Here is a 21,370-nt window from a genome sequence, read left to right on the forward strand (position 1 = left end):
CTCTGTCATCATTTTAAGTGGGGGAACTTGCACAATCGGTGGCTGACTAAATACTTTTTTGCCCCACTGTACAGGGGATTCACACTCCTCAGCATTTCCTGGAGTGTCTATGCCACGGTGCTGGAGAGGAGAGTTAGTTAGTTAGTCGAACCTCGGATACAGGAGGAACAATGCGGTTTTTGTCATGGTCGTGGAACACTGGACCAGCTCTTCATCCTCTCAAGGATACTCGAGGGCACATGAGAGTTTTCCCAACCAGTCTACATGTGTTTTCTGGACTTGGAGAAGGTTTTCGACCGTGACCCTCGGGGGGTCCTGTGGTGGTGCGCCGGGAATATGGGGTGACTGATCCAGTCCATTGCAAGAGTTTGGTCCACATAGCCAGCAATAAGTTGGACTTGTTCCTGGTGAGTGATGGGCTTCGCCAGGGCTGCCCTTTGTCACCGATTCTGTTCATAATTTTTATGGACAGAATTTCTAGGTGTAGCCAAGTGGTGGATGGCCTTCACTTCAGTAGTCTCAGGATCTCATCTCTGCTTTTTACAGATGATGTTGGCTTCATCAGGTGATGGCCTAGGAAGGGTTTGCAGCCGAGTGTGAAGCGGTGGGAATGAGAATCAGCACCTCCAAATCTGAGGCCAGAAAAGGGTGGGGTGCTCACTCCGGATCAGGGATGAGACCCTGCCCCCAAGTGGAGGAGTTTAAGTATCTCGGGGGTTTGTTCACGAGTGATGGGAGAAGGGAGCGGGAGATCGACAGACGGATTGGTGCAGCGGCTGTAGTGATGCAGACGCCATACCGGTCTGTTGTGGTGAAGAGAGAGCTGAGTGTAAAAGCGAAGCTTTCAATTTACCGGTCGATCTACGCTCCTACCCTCACCTATGGTCACGAGTTGTGGGTAGTGACCAAAAGAATGAGATCGTGAATACAAGCAGTGGAAATGGGCTTCCTCCGAAGTGTGGCTGGCCTCTCCCTTAGAGATAGGGTGAGAAGTTCGGCCATTCGGGAAGGGTCAGAGTAGAGACGCTGCTCCTCCACATCAAAAGGAGCCAGTTGAGGCATCTGACAAGGATGCTTCTTGGGCGCCTCCTGGGCGAGGTTTTCTGGGCATGTCCCACCGGGAGGAAGCCCCGGGGCAGACCCAGGACACACCGGGGCTGTGAACATGCTTTTTAATGCATTTAAGTAGACATTTTAATTAGAAAATCTATAGAGCTTGACATGCTTTTCAAAATGGCTTCACTTAGCCATTACAGAAACTGCAATGAGGCATTGCCTGAGACATTGCTACTTGGTCAACACTTGCCTCACTTGTATTTATATAAGCTTTCTTTATTCTGTCCATTTTTAAGGGTTTGCAATGGGCATTTGTGTCTCTGCATCTATACTGCTCTCATTTTCATAATCTATTTGCTTCATTTTTGCAGAGAATTATATTTGCTACATCTCTGCACTCTGACTCTCCCAAGCTGAAGACTCAGTAAAATGTTACTGATCAAGTCACAACATAAACAGGGATTTTATTTATGTATTTCTTTTCTCTAAGTTAGCCATAACTCAGATTTTATATATAAATATATATAATTACATCTATCTAGATAGGTATAGGTATAGATTTGTGTGTGTGTGTGTGTGTGTGTGTGTGTGTGTGTGTGTGTGTGTGTGTGTGTGTGTGTGTGTGTGTGTGTGTGTTGAGAGGGTGAGACGGTGTCAGAGATCCTGAGTTGGGCTGATGAATTTAAAAATGGCATTATATTCATACTGAAAATCCCTCAGGAATGCTGTTCATAGTCTTCACAATGTTCATAGTCTGAACAATGTTAGGCCCTAAAACAGGTGGACTACTCAGTGTCAGCCCAACAATGACACTTTATTTTATCTCGACTGTAATGTTTATCAATCGATGCCTGACAAAGCTCCATACCAAAAAGTCTTTCATCCATGAAAAATTGTAACATTTTGAAACCATTATTACTTTGCCTAGTCCCAAAAAAACCCAAGCTGATCAGTTCAGGCTTCACCTATAAACGGGAAAACAAAAAAATTGGGTGACCAAACCCACTAAATTTGAACTTTACATTTTGATGTTAATTAATGTCCATGCAAGATTTTGCAACCAGTTAGTGACCATATTTGGCAGATAAGCTGAATGCACGGAGATGCATACAGTTATGATCAAAAGTTGCATACACAGATCAAGGGCATGAATATCATAAAGAATTTGGACTTTTGATCTTTTTTTTTTTTTGTTTTGTTTAATTGTTGTTGTTTTGTTTATTTCAGGATAGTCATTGTAAAGCATACACCTTTACTGACTTTAAAAAGCACAGACTGGGTGGTCAAGTCTGAATTTATTTTTGGATTTTTGCTAATCTGTACAGGGTCAAAATAATACATACATGCACTTAAATCTTTTAATAAGTAATTTTAATAATTGGTTCTACAGTATCTTTTACCAATGACTTTAATTTGTCATCAGTGAGCATCTTGGATTTACAGAAGTTGAGAAGTTCTCTTGTAGCAAAACAACAGCAGATTCAAAGGTCATTAGTTTAAACAACTGTTCATAAATATAAGTTATTCTGATGCGTACATTTAAAAGGTCTGAAAGAAGACCCAAACTGTCACCCTCAGATGAGAGTAAATTAGTTAAGACATCTCGGAACCACCCAGGAACCATCAATGCTCGAGCCTGGCATGAATTGGAAACTGTTGGAAACCCAGTGTCACTGTCCACAGGGAGTTTTACTTTACTAAGACAGTGTACCACTGTACCAGTGGTAGAACAATTTGCTGTTGGCTTTGTTTCCCTTCCACCCGGACTCCTCTGTGCACAATATCTCTCTCTCTCTCTTTACCAGTCATAGTCCCTATGTACAGTCCCTACTCTTACATTGACATTCTTGCTTTTTCTTCTCTCTCGCTGCCTCCTAAACCACCTTCCCCCTTACCTCTTCTTTCACTTTCAGTCAACAGTATCACACTTTCCACCATATCCTGTTGGTCAATAGGGTCCAGTTTGGAAATCTCATTCTTAATTATCCGCAAGTTTGATTTGGCAAAGATCTTGTTAATGTCAGCTATCAAGTATGGTGGTGGTACTTTAATGCTCTGTGGCTGTCTTGCTGATATGATACTGAGAGATTGTGAATAGAATTTAATGAGGAAAGAAATGTTCAACTTCACCTCAAATCAACAGCTAAATAGTTAAAACCTGGACACATTTGTGTGTTCCACCAGGAAAATGATCCCAAACACAAATAGCTAGTTTTGGAATGGATGAAGCAGTCTAACACTAAACCTCTGGAATGGCCTTCTCGAAGCCCCAACTCAAACCCCATTGAAAATGTGTGCACTGCACTTAAAAGTAGCTAGTGATTGCTTGTGTTGGGACACTTGTTAGTCAAAGCAGTTACACTCTTAAGTGGATGAGAAAATGCAGTTTTTGTCACTTCCACATTGTTCATTGAGCCCTGGAGATGGCCAATAACAGCAGGAATCTAAGATAAAAAATTTTTTATCTTGTGTGATCTTGGTTCATGGTATTTTAAAATGCATCTTTGCTCTAGTTTTCTATTATTTTGTTATTATATTGACTTGCTTGATTCTACATTGCACACATCACATTTAAAAGCTTCACTACAGGCAAAGTTAAAAGAAAATGACCTACTTTCTGAGACTGATGATGCTTGATGTTAAAAATCTTAAAGGAAATGTCACGCTCATTTGTGACAGCTGAACCTTTGAAGGCCACAGTGGCTTCGTCAGTGCCTCACTGGACATCATGATTGATTTAAGGGTCAGTGAGTCCAATACATTTCATCTGAGCTGATCTCTGAAGAACTGATGTGATCTTAATTGAGTCTGTTACATCTTCCCAGGAAAAGAGAAGGAAGGGACAAATACACAGGCCTCAGAGGTATAAGGAACATCACAGAGATAATTGATGCTCACAGTATTACATTGTTCCCTTCTGGTTCCAAACAACAGCACTGTTGTTTGACTATATCCAATTTGTTAAAATGTTGCAGTAGCATGACAACTGATGTATTTGATACCTGTATGTATGTATGTAACTATTGTGATACACAATATATTATATAATTACAGGTACACAAAGTCATCAGCTTGGTCTAGAACAGATACAGAGGTATGATAACAAGGTTCTGCAACTCTGTTCAAAGAAAAACCTTTCGTGGTTTAAATATGCCAGATCTTTTTAATAAAGTAGTTTTCCTGTACACCCCTGGACCGCTTTCAGCACATCTGCTTTTTTTTTTTTAGATCACTTCACAGAATTTCCACATGTACAGTTTCATCACAGGCCTTACACATGAGTAGAGAGCAAAACATCAACCTCTATGTATGTCAGGTCAACCCTGCCTTCATGTCCAGAATGAACACTGGTGAATGCCAAACATGAGAACAGGAGTTTTCAGTGCTAGAGTCCATAGTGTTTAAAGCGGAAGACAGTGTTCAAGTTACAGATGCAGTTAGTGTCCTTTTTTTAAAACTTTTTTTGCATTATACCAGCTCAGGGTGCCAGTGCTGACTTTTCACTGTCTCTGTGTGAGGAAGAACTTTGCAGCAAACAAATCATGGTGTGATATAGGCTATGATGCCATAGTGCCTTTATAAACCAGCAAGTTGTCAGGGGTACAGGAGAAGGTCCCACCATGTAAATTTCTGTTGCACTGATGTGACACAATTTGGGGGAGCAGCGGGGCACATAGTTGGATTAAATTTGGATACTAAGTGAAGAAATAGTAACTTCAGTAATGTTCAATGAATCTACTTCAGTTCCTCTAGTGAATGATTATGTTTTTTAGTTTGTATTATAGCGCATCCTCCACTCACTCTGAAAATAGTGCATTATTTCTGGGAATGTATTTCTCTCTTCCTGAATGGGAATGACAGTATCTGCATCACTGGAGTGTTATCATTCTTGAACTTCTCTACATTTGCTACTGGTCATAGGCAGTATATTGTTATAGACTTACATGCTATCTGTCCTAAATAAACTTTAATACGATTTACAAAGGCTTTAATGACACCCTAACTTTCCCTGTGCCACCATGTTTTAATTTTGTGTGAAATGTTTCCTACTTTTTTGAATAGACTGCAATCAAATTTAGTCCAGATTTGCATTTTGCTATCACAATGACTTGTAATCAACCCCATATCAATCGGAAGTATTGTTAAATGCTTTCATTTAGGGTATAAGCAGATCAAGTATATTTTCATTTGCCCTAACTCTCCTGTCTTTAATCAGTAAATATTAATATGCTAACAAGCTAAATATAGATGGTGAACATAATTCCTGTCTCCCACTTCCATCTCATGTAAATTAATATGACTTAAACTAATTTGACAACAAATCCTTCATCCTCAAAGCAAAGATAGACCATGTTTATTGTTTCTGGTTGCTATCTACCGTGAATGGTAATACCGGTACAATGATAGTTAATCATCCACTTGCCCAGGGGCTATACAAGCCCCTTTTCTTCTTTCTGAAATAAGAAATACATGAAGGAATAGTTCTCACATCTTACTAACATCAGCAGTTATCACTGGATTTGTTGAATACTGAGTTAAACCTAGTAGTGAACAAAGATCTGAAACGCCAGATTGAGGAAGAATAAGGAAACTGGTATGAACTTACTTCTAGTTGTGGCTTCTGTAGAGAATCGCTCCATCCGGAGTCTGGAGGAAGAACGGACAAGTGCTCTGACACCAGCCGTAGGGCTACTGTTTATTTCAGATCCGAGAGAGGTGAAGAAGTGTCCTGCTGGCACCGTGCAGTCGTCCTTGCCGTACATAACGCAGGTGCAGGACGGGCTTTTAGTGTGTAACTGTCACCATCTGCGCACGTGAGAGGCACAGGGACGTGGATTGCTGACTGCGGACACTCTCTGTTCCTTTACTTGACGATGACTCTGCAGGCTGGTGCGCTCTGCTACTGCACTCTTTTTGTTTTACTTTAGCAAACAAACCAAAGATCGAATGCACTAAATTCCTTCTTTCGTGCGTAATAGCCGCGCGGTAAGGCTACGGTGACGCGTTTTGCCTTTCATCATTGAGAGCGGGGCAAGTTTTCAAAGGCACCGATGAGCTACTGTCGGAGTGAGACTTTGGCATCTGAGGGTACCTGTTGGAATTAAAAAAATATATATACAAACGTTACTTTAAAGGGAAACTGGATCGGTCCGTGTTCAGTGGATTTTTTGCGCCTTGGTGACCCTCTTGTGGTGTGGTATGACGGTGGAAACGATGTTTTCATGCAATACGAGTGCCATAAAGGACTGGAGCTACTTTCTGTCTCAGATATTGCCTTTGATGAATAAAACTACAGCCTCCGCTTTGTCGATGGTCAACATCGACAAGGCGGAGGCTGTGACGACCACTGTGGTGACATCCTTGCAGCCGGACGGCGCCATGAGCGCGAGTAATCCCCCTATCGACTCCAACCATACCTCGGGCATGGAGCACGTCTTTCAGTACTCGTACTCGGAGAGTGACCTGCTGTACACGGACTATCGGACACCGGAGAGAGATCCCATGCCTCTTCCCAAAGCGGTGCTCTATCTGGTCATGGCAGCGCTGGTAGTAGTGGCAGTGGCGTATGCGATAGTTGGACACCTGGTCAAAGATGTGGTGAATGACTTCGTCGGTATGTGGCACCTACTGTGCTTATATGTGTGTGTTGAGTGTACATTCAGTGCCAATGGGTTTACTATAAAGAGCGTAAAGCATGGAAAGGTGGTAAAAACGTTCATGTGTAATATCATTAGGGGAGACCGGGAATAGTTGTAACATTTTTCACATTTCTGTCTGTAAATTGGAGCTCTTTTAAGGTAGTGGATTCAAAATGTAATGCAAAGTATTTACATGTCTCTGCTATTAAATAGTGCAGCTATTTTCTCTGCAGCACAATTACCCATTGCATGGTATGGCCTCAAACACAAAGAGTGAAATGTTACAATTAACCCCATAGTCTGGGTTAGTTGTAACATATCCTGGGGTGAAATGTAACACAATGAAATAAGGGTACTGACAAAACATTAACATGTAATCTTTGTTTATTCAACACATGAATGCACTTACATCCATTTATGTAGCTGTGTGTGTGTGTGTGTGTGTGTGTGTGTGTGTGTGTGTGTGTGTGTGTGACAGAATGCAGAAATCTAACTTTGAACATATTCCAACCCCCCAAAAAAGACAAATTATAAAATTTTCTGAAACTGAATATTTCATTAATTTTGGTTGGTCTTCCTTGAGTTTGGTCCCATTGGCTCAGTGGGCATTATAACCTACAACTCTTGCACCAATTTTGAACATAACAATGAAGCTGAAAAAATGTAGTTGTTCACCAGCATCGCAATTCCATTACTTTTTATCATGGCTTACCTTGGTGAGGTTTGCAGAGTGCTTCAGAAAGATGAGGAAATCTGTTTCTTGCATCCATCCTGATTTATTTCCACTACCAGTACTTCCTACTGGTCCATCTCTGACACAGAGGTCTGCATAATGTATGTGTGGGAACACAAACAGTGAAGTAATTGTGTTGCCAATGGCATTAACCGCATATACAAATGCGACCAGTGAACCTCTCTCTGCTGATGTCGTTGCCCCAACTTGTTTAATATAAGTTAAAGTAATAGTGTGGTAACATCTGCATTATTGTTACAACTGACCCAGACTCCTATAGCCATGAACTAGCTAACATTACAGCCAACGGCTAAAACACTAGCACTAAAGACTTACACAGACTATATCCCCATAGACATACAAATAACATAATTTGAGTTTGATGAGTTTAGCTGCAAAGCAGATAATGCTATTAGAAATTGAAATAAAGTAGAAAAACTTACTTTTTGGCATACAAATTACTTTTTTTCGTGTTAAATTGTCTGTGTTTGACGAAATGTGCTGATTTTTCACATGTGATAGCAGAACTGAGTTGGGCATACACAGGATGAGTCACATCATTTGAAACTTAGCCCTGATTGGAGAAATTGGAAGTGTTACAACTGACCCACGTTACAACTATCCCCGGTCTCCCCTACATGAATTTGTAAAAATAAATAAGTAAATAAATAAATAAGTGAGACTAAATTATCTCTAAATGTCAGTAAGACCACTAGAAGCCTTAAAGGACTGTCCCTTGAGCCCCCTTTGAGAGTCACTTTTCCTTATTCTAGAAGAACTGCTGCTTGAAAGTGACACAGCAGCGCAGAAGAATCAAAATATCTTAAGGAATGCATGAAGGAAGTGACTTGGGGACTACCTGAAATAGCAAAAGTAACATTGTTTATTAAAGGAATATCTACAGGAGCTTTAGTGAGAGCACCCCCCGACACACACACACACACACACACACACACACACACACACACACACACACACACACACACACCAACCCCCCAAAAACAAAAAAATCCTAAATGATTGTAATGCAGATGTACAGTAGCTCTGCTCTCCTAGCCATTGACCTTGTGGAGGACAAACCACTGTCTGACAACTCAAAGCTGCTGTGTTTTTGTTTTTTTTTTTCTATTTTTGAGGAGCTTCCTGTGACTGATACATAATATATGAAAGAATGAAACAATGAGTCTATTTTTAGGGCACAGACACTCAGTGCTGTCTTGATCTGATAGTCAGCTTCTTCCATTAAATTGTTTAAAGAAAAATGCACTTAGTAACTAAGTGATCAGGACAGAGGAGGATATTAATCAAGCAGCAATAGGGGGCCCTAAGGGGAGTATAAAACACACACACACGCACACACAAGTGTGTGTGTGTATATATATATATATATATATATATATATATATATATATATATATATATATATATATATATATATGAACACCCAGCACGCCCCTGCGGGCGGTTTATCCTTCAAGCTCGGGTCCTCTACCAGAGGCCTGGGAGCTTGAGGGTCCTGCGCAGTATCTTAGCTGTTCCCAGGACTGCGCTCTTCTGGACAGAGATCTCCGATGTTATTCCCGGGATCTGCTGGAGCCACTCGCCTAGCTTGGGAGTCACCGCACCTAGTGCTCCGATTACCACGGGGACCACCGTTACCTTCACCCTCCACATCCTCTCGAGCTCTTCTCTGAGCCCTTGGTATTTCTCCAGCTTCTCGTGTTCCTTCTTCCTGATATTGCTGTCATTCGGAACCGCTACATCGATCACTACGGCCGTCTTCTTCTGTTTGTCTACCACCACTATGTCCGGTTGGTTAGCCACCACCATTTTGTCCGTCTGTATCTGGAAGTCCCACAGGATCTTAGCTCGGTCATTCTCCACCACCCTTGGGGGCATCTCCCATTTTGACCTCGGGACTTCCAGGTTATACTCGGCACAGATGTTCCTGTACACTATGCCGGCCACTTGGTTATGGCGTTCCATGTATGCCTTGCCTGCTAGCATCTTGCACCCTGCTGTTATGTGCTGGATTGTCTCTGGGGCATCTTTACACAGCCTGCACCTGGAGTCTTGCCTGGTGTGATAGACCCCAGCCTCTATGGATCTTGTGCTCAGAGCTTGTTCTTGTGCTGCCATGATTAGTGCCTCTGTGCTGTCTTTTCAGTCCAGCTTTGTCTAGCCACTGGTAGGATTTCTGGATATATATATATATATATATATATATATATATATATATATATATATATATATATATATATATATATATATTGGCCTGGGTATGTATGGCTAGTGAAGCTGAACTCAGCTTCCAAAAAAATCTGAATAATCACAGTTAATTCATGATTTAATGTCTGTGTACAGTTCCTAGGGCCAGATAGTTTGGGTAGCTTTATTTCCATTAACTAATGAAGTCATAATTTAAAAACAGCATATAAAAATTATTTATGATATAATCTGGATATTATTTCTTTCATAATCTGAATGCTAACATAATTATAATATTAACAATAATATGTATCGAAAACCTTTGACTTTTGGGTTAAGCGTGTATGCTTAATTTCTTTCATTAATATGGTAATATTTCTTCTAGAAAAATGAGCACAACTACTCTTTTCTTGTGATAATTTGTCTTGCTGTAAGGAAAATAGTTTGCAAATGTATATTAAATTCATATCTATACACTATAGCTATCACTTTCTTTTGTCACAACACAAAACATGCATCACCATATATTACTATTTTTATGTACTTTTTGTTCTGGTATTTCCCATCACAAATAAAACAGGTATTATTCAACATTTATCACTTTTTTCTTTGCATCCTTTGTATGCATTTTAAGTGTCACGAATTATACTCAGTAGTACAGCAGAACTGTACTGGTCTTCAGCACCACAGTGGCCATGTTGGTGTGTTTTCATTACCTTTTATTATACCTGTTGTGTTCATATGATTTCTGTCTTTATCATTTCATAACACTCAGAAGGTAGTGTGCGCCAAATCTTACACATTTGTTCTGTTGCTCACTGTTTGCAGGTGGAGGCAGGTCGATTGTTGGGGAAGGTGACGGTACAGACACCAGTGAACCAGGTAAAAAAAAATGTCCACATGGGTCACACGCTGCAGCACTTAGATTTGCCACAGAGACACGCTGCCCCTCCTCTCTGTCTCCTTCACCTCACCTGAACTGTTCACTTTCACATGAACATTCAAACTGACACACGTGCACTAACACAAACAGAGTGTTTGGCCTCCTGGGTATTTTGCTGAGGTGTAAATGTGGAGAATCTGTGTTGTGCAGACATTTTCCTTCTCACCACAGGAAGGTTAAAAAGACTACAAAGCCTCACAGATGCTCTCAAATTTGTCCCATTTCACATCAAGCCCATCATAGCATGCAATTACCTGTTCCACGGACAGCACAGCTCTTGTCCAGAGTCAAGGAGGAATGTCAAATTTGTTCTCTTTTTTTTTTAACTAAAGCTCCAGATTTGCAAATTTGCCTGGAGAAGCGCACATTTTAAATGCTTTTTCATATTAGTATGGTAGAGTCCAGCTTGGTAAAAAAAAAGAAGAAGAGTCTTTTATGCTTTTGTAGCTAGCAGAGGCAGTGATACCTGCTCTCCATCGGTAAAGTTCATGTATTACTCTGCGTATTTAGTTTCAGAATGGTGTTTCAAATTGTAAATTGTTAAATGTGTTCTTCATTAAGCACATGGCTTTACCCCTGACTTCAGTAAATAAGTACTTAGCTGTCAATCTCTTGTTAAAAACTCGTCGTTGTGCATCAGTCTTACTTTTTTTAATATGACATCTTTTGGTGCTAGCAAGCACACCAGCACCAAAAAAAATAAAAAATGGTGGGTTAGTGATATTGGGCTAGCTAATATAAAATGTGTGCTACCTGGTGGCTAGCTAAAGAACATAAAAACAGCTACAGAGCATAAAAACAATTCAGGAATTGAATTGAAAAATTGAATTGAAAATTCAAATTTAACGGGAACATTTAGGATGAGCGTTAAATTGCTCTCAAAAAAAGTGCATATTGAGGGTCATGAGCAGAGATAAACACCATCATATAAGATAAGCATTAAGAAGCCTACAAAAACACACTAGAATTTAATCAAGAGAACATTTAAGATGCTGTGGGGTTTGGATTACTCACTATGAAAAAGATTTAATCCTTAGTTTAATGACTACACTAAAATCTTAGTCAAGCTGACAGACTCTTTTCTGAAGTGTTCAAATATTTGCTGTTATGCTATGAGCTGTAGTGTACACTATGGGTTTTTATTCAATCTTTGCTTAAAGACATGCTGCACACAAATTTTGATTGTGAAGTCACATTCTTACTGACTAGTGACTTGTGATTGATACCAGGTTAGTCAATGAGCTACAGATATTTCTCCATGGTATGACCAAGATTTATAAAACATATTTAATGTTTTATTCAGAATGCCCCAAAATTCACCATGTGGTGGTTTTAGGATAAAATGAAGGTTTAAAGCACTCCTGCTTGTGACTTTATTTTTCTGACCTGGAAGCTACGTCCATATTTTATACCGTCTCTGGTTCACTTTTGAGAATTCAAATACATTTCACTTACTTTGTCAGGTTTTAGTTGTCTGACATTTCAGCAGTTAATAGTACATAGTATGATGGGTTAAATTTGCATTTTCAAATTACAAACAAAAGTAACCCATTAAATAAAAGTTTTCCAATAAAAGACTTTTTAATGGAAAATGCATCAAAATAGTAAAGGTCTTGTTGAATTTCAATATATAATCAAGATAATATTTACAAGGCCAAAAGGTCTTTTTTTTTTCTACAAGTCTCACACAACTTGATTCACAAGCTTGAACACGACAACTCAATAAAGAGAGGGAAATGTCTTAAAAATATGAAATAAATATTTCCTCTCCTGTGATAAAACTTGTCTCTAGAGCTCCATCAGTCGAGATTTGACTCAAAGAAACATACTTTACAGTATCTGTATTCCTCTTCTCAGGTTCATGACACTCTGAAGTCTCCTTTCTACAGTTCCACATCTCTGCTCAGCTGGGATTTAAAGTGATGATGTATATCATGCTAAAACACTTTTATCTAACCACATATTGCGATGGATGCAGGATGGAGGTTTCAGTATCATTTGTGCAAATTCTTTGACATATGAATAGGAGGAGCTGGGGATAGATCCACTGACCTGATTGGTAGATGACCCACTCTACCACCTGGTCCACAGCTACCCTGCTGGCTGCTAAAAATGCAGGGCTTCCAAATAACACCTAAACTGCATCAGTTCAAAAATAGGCTTAGAATTTATTGATGATCAGATCAGATGAATCTAAATGTGAATTTTTAGTGTAGCATGCTGTTGGCTCACTTTCAGTTTTTCTCTGTCACTTTGCAGCAGAGTCTGAAATGCATGATTTAACAGGGGAATCTATGGGTCTGAGGAATCCCGCCCTGCCTTCTTTCTGTTCCTCACACTCACGACTGTCAGCTATAATCTCAGATCCTAATCTGACAGAACAATGATTGATGGGTTCCAATTCAAAAAGGCTCCACCACACATGATGGGGCTGCTGTGCAGTAGACATCTACCCCCAGAAACAATTTTATGGTGCTTTGCCTCTAATGGAATTACAGAGGCTGAACCCATCACGACTTTTTGTTAGATGAAGTTTACAGCCTTGTTCAGTGCACATTATAAATGCTCAGCATGCTTGTTTTTGCCCCGTTGCAGAATGTATGGGTCTGCAGTTTATGCTTCCCTTCCACAAAGCATCATCTGTGATGGTTTATCATAAACTAACCATGGCATGAAAAGTGCTTATTAGCTTCACTTACATGGAGAGTTCAAGTTTCACACCTCTTCCTGTGAAATTCCTGAAATTGGGTTTTGAAATTACAATAATAAACACAGCTGTATTTCCAGGATTATTTAAGTGGGATGACATACAGCAAGCCGTGGGGAGGGGATAGCAATTTGAGGTTGGAATTTGGGGATGGGTCGAGGAAATAAACTACCTAAAAAATGAAAATGAAAGACCTTGTGAGTTTTTATTGTTAACATTGAAGTGTCAGATTGAATAAACTCACCTTGAAGGGTAAAGGACTTAAGGAATGGTAGGTGGTTAGGCATAAGAGTGGGAATTATTTAACACTTAGCTTAGGAAAATTATTATGATATTATGTTGATTAATATATTCTAATTACATCCAAGAAAGTTTGTGTAAGGGTCTGTAAAAAACAACCATTGATATAAAGTATACCCGATGCATCTGTGGCTTGTAGAACCACCTTTAGCAATATTAACTTCCATCTCTCACATCATTGTAGGGGAATTTTGGTCTGCTCTTCTTCACAGCGTTGCTTCACTTCGTTGAGCTTGTTTTTACACGACTCTCTTGAGGTCCCACCTCTTTCTGTCCCTTTTCTTTATCTTTTCCTCTTATTCCTTCTCTTTTTTGCCTCCCCTTTCTTTTTCTAACCTGTCACTTCTCCCCATTTGCTCCAACCTTGTATGACGCCACAGATACTAATGTGAATAATAAAAGAAAGAGAAAAGGGAAAAGACTTAGAAGAGAAGCCTGTAGAGAGCCTATAGACCTCCTCTTGGCAAAGCAAATGTGTATGCCACAGCAGGCCATTAAGACCATGATTCTGCTTGCTAAAACTGCCAGACATAAGAGGTTTATTAAAACAAACAAAGAAAAAAACAGAGAATATGTTTATATTGAAAGGTTAGTATACATTTTTTAACTGAGTATTTATCTTTTATTTGTATTTAGTTAATTGCAATTCTGAGCTTTTTTTTGGCTTGCAAAGAGATTATATTCGGGAACTGGGTATATTTTTTAGATTCTCTTACTGTGTGCTCAATTAATTCATGGATCTTCCAGGAATAGTGGTGATTGAAGGGATTGTTCAGTAGGCGGTGGTTTTGCATGTGAACATTATCTTCTTCGGGGAATGTTAGGTCAGTAGCCTAAGTGACAGTATGACGTACTAACAAGTACAAGTGAGCCAATTTGAAAAATGCTGAAAATATTACCTGAAGTTAGATCAGTAAGATCCCTAATCCTTCCTTGTAGTACAGGTATCTGCTTTGAACTGATGCCTATCAAAGCAACACTATGACTGTCTCTATTTCAGACTGGGTGTTTGGCTCTCGCCGTGCTGCCAACCGCAACAAGACCGAGGTTAACTCAATCACCAACACCATGAATGAGATGAGTGAGAGGCCCCCGCTGGTGGAAATGAGCTACATATCCCTGAACCACACCAACCATCTGAGCTCCAACAGACAGGAGGAGGTAGTGGTCACCATAGATGAGACACTACAGCAGCAACCTCCAAACACTCCCTCTGGGACTTAACTGCAACCTTCTGATCTTCACTGAGAGAAATCAAGCAGCATCTTTGCTTGCTTTTTGTGTTAAAGTGGATTTACAAGTCTGACACAAATGGAAGCTTTATCCACTGTTTCTTCACCTGCAGGTGGCTGTGTAATGTTGGGCCAGAAGGTACTTGGAGGCATGAGATGCTGATGTTTGTATGTGACTTGATTCTTTTTGGCTGAAATGACAGATGAGGGCAGCTACAGCTTGTTTGGACAAGCAGCCGGAGAGACAACTGTTATTTTTTCATGCTTAGTCCTCATCGTGCCAACCCTTTTATTTCTCTAAGTTACCCCTCATCCATTTAAAATGAAAACACCAATGCAAACAATATTTAATCGCTCTAGATATACAACACATGGTGGTCAGTGCTTATTGTAACATTTCTGATAGCAAAGTGAAAAACTTCACCCTCATGAGAACAGTTAGATTAACACTTTTGTCATTTTCGCTGAGGCTGCGAGATGAGGTTTTGCATAATCTATATAAATTTGTATCTCTTTCTATATGATGATACTGTAATTACCAAAGGCAAGTCTATCCCTAAAGATTAAATAAAATCATTTGGTAGTTTCATGGTATTAGCTTGATGTAAGAGGAAACAAGTGCTAAGTCACCTTCAAGAGCTCTGATTATACCTGCTGTCAACTCTCAAAAAATGTGCATTGCTTTTAATGTCATTATTGGTTACATGTCACATGGAATGGCTTTTGTCAAAGCCTTTATTTACCTTTATTACCTCACTGTTAAGGGCTACATACTGCTGCTGATGACACTGCTCACAGACACAAATAATGGGGCTTATTTCTCCTTTGCATGTGGTCCTTATCCTCTGCACACATGGATCTACTATAAACAGTATCTTTGAAGGGTCTGTTCTACCTGAAAGTACTGATGTTAGAACTCCAATTTTCTCTCTCATTTATAATAGGTTTGAATAAAAGGTTCGAGGAACAGGCGTCTGGTTCACATCAACAAGATCTTAGTTTGTCCCTTCCCCAATCTGCAAGACTTTTTTTTTTAAGAGTCTTGTTCCTCAAATATGTTAATCACACTGATCTGTGAGTGTAAAAGTGGAAAACAGTCTGCAAAAAAAAAGCAATAAAGCAAACAAACAAATAAAAACCCATGCTCTTTCATTTTTTACCATGCTGTTAATCGCTGTATTCCTTTCGGATCATTGAATAAATACTCATTGGTAAAAGTATTTGTTTTGGGTTTTGTGCTTCTTTAATATTTAATATTTAAGATAATAAAAAAATCTTTTTGTTATATAACAAAGACAAGTATCATATTATGAGTGAACATCCATATACATGCACTCATACAGTGGGGCAAAAAAGTATTTAGTCAGCCACCGATTGTGCAAGTTCCCCCACTTAAAATGATGACAGAGGTCAGTAATTTGCACCAGAGGTACACTTCAACTGTGAGAGACAGAATGTGAAAGAAAAATCCATGAATTCACATGGTAGGATTTGTAAAGAATTTATTTGTAAATTAGGGTGGAAAATAAGTATTTGGTCACCTCAAACAAGGAAAATCTCTGGCTCTCACAGACCTGTAACGTCTTCTGTAAGAAGCTTTTCTGTCCCCCACTCGTTACCTGTATGAATGGCACCTGTTTGAACTCATCATCTGTATAAAAGACACCTGTTCACAGCCTCAAACAATCAGACTCCAAACTCCGCCATGGCCAAGACCAAAGAGCTTTCGAAGGACACCAGGAAAAGTATTGTAGACCTGCACCAGACTGGGAAGAGTGAATCTACAATAGGCAAGCAGCTTGGTGTGAAAAAATCAACTGTGGGAGCAATCATCAGAAAATGGAAGACATACAAGAGCACTGATAATCTCCCTCGATCTGGGGCTCCACGCAAGATCTCATCCCGTGGGGTCAAAATGATCATGAGAACGGTGAGCAAAGATCCCAGAACCACACGGGGGGACCTGGTGAATGACCTGCAGAGAGCTGGGACCAAAGTAACAAAGGTCACCATCAGTAACACACTACAACGGCAGGGAATCAAATCCCACAGTGCCAGACGTGTTCCGCTGCTGAAGCCAGTGCATGTCCAGGCCCGTCTGAAGTTTGCCAGAGAGCACATGGATGATACAGCAGAGGATTGGGAGAATGTCATGTGGTCAGATGAAACCAAAGTAGAACTTTTTGGTATAAACTCAACTCGTCGTGTTTGGAGGAAGAAGAATACTGAGTTGCATCCCAAGAACACCATACCTACTGTGAAGCATGGGGGTGGAAACATCATGCTATGGGGCTGTTTGTCTGCCAAGGGGACAGGACGACTGATCCGTGTTAAGGACAGAATGAATGGGGCCATGTATCGTGAGATTTTGAGCCAAAACCTCCTTCCATCAGTGAGAACTTTGAAGATGAAACGAGGCTGGGTCTTCCAACATGACAATGATCCAAAACACACCGCCTGGGCAACAAAGGAGTGGCTCCGTAAGAAGCATTTGAAAGTCCTGGAGTGGCCTAGCCAGTCTCCAGACCTCAACCCCATAGAAAATCTGTGGCGGGAGTTGAAAGTCCGTGTTGCTCGGCGACAGCCCCAAAACATCACTGCTCTCGAGAAGATCTGCATGGAGGAATGGGCCAAAATACCAGCTACTGTGTGTGCAAACCTGGTAAAGACCTATAGTAAACGTTTGACCTCTGTTATTGCCAACAAAGGTTATGTTACAAAGTATTGAGTTGTATTTTTGTTATTGACCAAATACTTATTTTCCAGGCTGATTTACGAATAAATTCTTTACAAATCCTACCATGTGAATTCATGGATTTTTTTTTTTTTCACATTCTGTCTCTCACAGTTGAAGTGTACCTCTGGTGCAAATTACTGACCTCTGTCATCATTTTAGGTGGGGGAACTTGCACAATCTATCTATCTACATACATATACATGCGTGTGGAGTTTATATAAGCAGCTGACCGTGCTGCTTATATCAGCAGCCTGCTAATTGCTGCTACATATTCTGTTGCTCATGTTATACCTGAAATAAATAAACACCTGATAGAAAATCAGTGTCTCTTTATTGTATTATTTAAATTCACACATTTATTGCTAGACAAGATTAAAAAAAATCTTCTTCTAAAAGAAGCTAATTATTTGATCTGATTTGACAGCTCACACATCACAGACTACCCCGGTCTGAATTTTTCATCACCCCAAAGCACCTTCTAAGTTTGAAGTATTACAGTCTTCATGTGTGCAGAGGACAATCCAGCTTTGTACTCATAATGCTGCTGAGTGTAGCTGTTGTCAGGGGCCACCCCCATTAAAAGACTGGATGACACGCAAGCTAATGAAAGGGCAGCAAGGCCTGCCAGGCACCCTGCCCGCTCAGGTAACCTTCTGTTACAAAAAACTGCCCCCTAGCTTGCTCTGTGGGACCTCCTGTCACCTCAGTGGCTTTGTCTTAAGAGCTGTCACCTTGCTTCATTAGTACCACTTCCCAGTGAAGTGCTTTCAACCTCACAACCAGCACCCCTGAATGTGCTACCTTTAGTGTCCCTTTCCTTAGAGAAGACTAAAGTTTGTATGCAGTACCTTGTACAATTCTTGAGTCACCCCTCAGTGGTTTAAATTTTGCCATAAAAATGGTAAATAGGTGCAGTAATTTATGTGCAAAGAAGAATGGAAATACAGTATAACTGGCAAAACCAGAGTTTGTCAGATTCTAATGGCCTAGAAAGTCAATATCTGGTATGACCACCTTTATACTTCAACACAACAGGAACTCTTTCAGGTAAGCTTTCTTGTAATTTCTTTAAGGCATCATCAAGAACAGTGCTCTGGGCTTTTTGAATGAAATTCACAGCTCTACTTTGGATATTGGCTGCTTGTTTGTTCTGTTCTTTGTCAAGGTGATCCCACACTGCTTCACTAATGCTTATGTCCAGGGCTGTGGGGAGAGCAGTCCACAACTCACAGTGTATATTATTCCATCCAGGCATGTTTTGTACCTCATTGGCACTGTGTTTTGAATCACTGTCACACTGAAAAGGGAAGCCTTTCTAGTTGGCAATACATGGTGGATCCTAATCTGATGGTACTTTTCTGCATTCGTAACTCCATTAAGCTCTTCAACACCACTGGCTAAAATGCAGCACCAAACAATGACAGAGCCACCACCATTCTTTTTTTTTTTTTTTTTTTTACAGATAATGGACTGATTCTTATATTCAACCATCCTTCCATTAAGACCACTTCTGGTGAGGCTTTGACGAACAGTACTGTAGATGGATTGGCTGAATTGTCAAAAGCATTTCTCAGGTCCTGTCTCAGGTCTTTTCCGGATTTTTCCCTATTGCTTAAGGACATGTCTTCTGATACTGTTCATCTGCTGTAGATTATTTTTAAGGGTTGCCGCTTTTTCTTTTGCCCTCCACTTTTCCAGTTTCCTCAGTGACACCCTGCACACCAACCAAATATATGCCAAGTTTTTGGTTCATAGCTCTTTTGGAAACATGTTGCTGGTGCAAAATTACTATTTTATGCCGGTCTGTGTTATTGGTGGCATTTAACTAAAGAAATGAGAACAAAAAGTTTATTTTTGCAGCAGGTCACTGCTAACAAATTGCTTAAAGCTACAATTTAAAATGTTCTTTTCTAAGTTGTCTGTTATGTGTGGACACATCACTGGTCCATCACTTAAGTTAGGTATCTTTTTATGCTTGAGTGATGCAGAGAACAAACAAACATACAAACAAAAATAATAAGGTACAAGGACCCGACTAATAGTGAATGAAAAAGCAGCTAAAGTCCACAAAAAGACCTTCAGGAAGCCTGTTGAACCACTGCTCAAGACCACTTAAAAATGTCCAAAAAGTCTGGTGGAACATTTGCACAGTACCTTATTTTCTTTTCAGCTCAATTCCATTTAGCTTTATTCATATACCTCTTATTCACAACGACAGCCACCTCAAGGTGGTGTCTGAAATGACAGTTGTTCTGCCCTAATCCATTTCGGCCTGCACAGAATGTCCATTTCCCCCCTGCATGTGAGGACGAAGACATTTTTCACATCGACAGCATCGACTCATTGTTTGCTGTGAAGGAGAGAACAACACTAAATTATTGACAGTGTGAAAATGTCACAGACGTTCCTATATTACTTGGCCATTGTGAGCAGAAAAATTTTTATTTCTACAAACTTTGTAAAGAACAGTGTACATGAATGAGCTTCATCACAGTGGTTTGAAGCATTTCTAAATTTGAATTGGCAGCTATTCAAAGAGTAAAAAGGTGCAAACTGAGCATAAAAGGTCAAATCTACAGATGGCAGGTTGTGTTCTGGATCCACAGGTGGACAGAAATTACTACCTTTATGTGTTGGCATTTGGATTTACTGAATGCAACAACATCACCAGCCCCCAACCCCACCACAGTGTAGTAACTGTAAAAATGTACATAGTTTGAACCATAGATACCTCCATACAAATAATCACAGAGCGCACAGAAAAGAGAAGTGTTTGCAGGATAGTATTTTACTGGCTAAAAGGGGAAAAAACTGCCCCCAAGTGACCAAAGTGGTACAAAGCAAGGAGAAGGGAAAATCTGATCAATCAAAAAAATCAAAGACAGACAGTGGAATACTTTAAAAAAGTAACCAACTATTGTATTAGAGCTTTTGATTTAGATTATTTATTTTTATTTATATTTATTTAGGTTTTTATTTCATTCCATGTAATAACAATTCACCACAATTAATGGAAAATCTGTTGTTTTTTTTGGTTATTTATTGGAGTTTGTTGTATATACGTAGCTTCTTCCTCACACCAATCATTTTCCCCTTTTTGTTAAAAAGTTTCTTAAAGCTGCATCATATCCATTGATGAAGTGGTAGTTCTCTATACTTTCTTGAATTCTCATGTGCATATATTGTCTACTGTTTACAAGAGCCTTTTAAATATGAGCTATGGAGACTACCATCACCTGTCAAGGCAAACAATTTGATTGGGGTAAAGTATATCCAGTAAATGGCAATATAACCACTATAGCTCTTTCACATTGTCCCACAAAAAGCCAGAGGGTTGGATTTGAGAAGCAAAGTGTGCATAGTCTTTTCACACTGTGTAAAAGCTCTATTCTGTTGCCCCAATGCTCTCAGCTACAGATTTTACAGCACCACTGGAGGTTGATGTAAATGTTACTGGAGCTGGAGCTCTCTTGGTTCAGGAAGAATGTCTTAATGTCTTATATACTCATATAAAAAGTTATCTGCTGACCAGTGTTATAGCTAAAATAAATAAATAAAATGCATCTAGCATGTCATTGTTTTGCTTATGTGTGTGTTTTTTTGTTTTTTTGTTTTTTTTTTTGCCTTTGTGTTGTAGGTACTGTCCCTGATTCTGCATTTCATTTGTGCACTATACAGCTGGTATGAATGTGGAATTCAGTGAATGAATTTGAACATCATCAGCTTAACTTCAAATTCATCTCTGCTACCCTTTATGTAACAAACTCTGACCATGACTACAGCCACTGTGCGCTAGTCACACACTGTTCTTTGGT

At 39.8% G+C, this 21,370-nt stretch overlaps 1 protein-coding gene across 3 annotated transcripts; it reads left to right on the top strand.

Moving 5' to 3' along the window:
- The first annotated feature begins 5,705 nt into the window (after positions 1-5,705).
- On the top strand, positions 5,706-15,922 carry LOC309691882 (uncharacterized protein). Of its 3 annotated transcripts, XM_082509910.1 has the most exons (4): positions 5,706-6,670; positions 10,465-10,518; positions 14,587-14,747; positions 14,932-15,922. In XM_082509910.1, exons 1-4 carry the CDS (start codon positions 6,256-6,258, stop codon positions 14,941-14,943), a joined length of 642 nt encoding a protein of 213 aa, XP_082366036.1. In that variant the 5' UTR covers positions 5,706-6,255; the 3' UTR covers positions 14,944-15,922. The 3 variants fall into 3 exon arrangements, with proteins under 3 accessions (XP_082366036.1, XP_082366035.1, XP_082366037.1); XM_082509909.1 differs by having other exon boundaries at positions 14,587-15,922; XM_082509911.1 differs by lacking the exon at positions 14,932-15,922 and having other exon boundaries at positions 5,706-6,654; positions 14,587-14,746.
- Positions 15,923-21,370: the final 5,448 nt, after the last annotated feature.

The sequence above is a fragment of the Aulonocara stuartgranti genome (assembly GCF_965226115.1).
Source record: "Aulonocara stuartgranti genome assembly, chromosome: 17".
Classification (NCBI taxonomy): Eukaryota; Metazoa; Chordata; class Actinopteri; order Cichliformes; family Cichlidae; genus Aulonocara; species Aulonocara stuartgranti.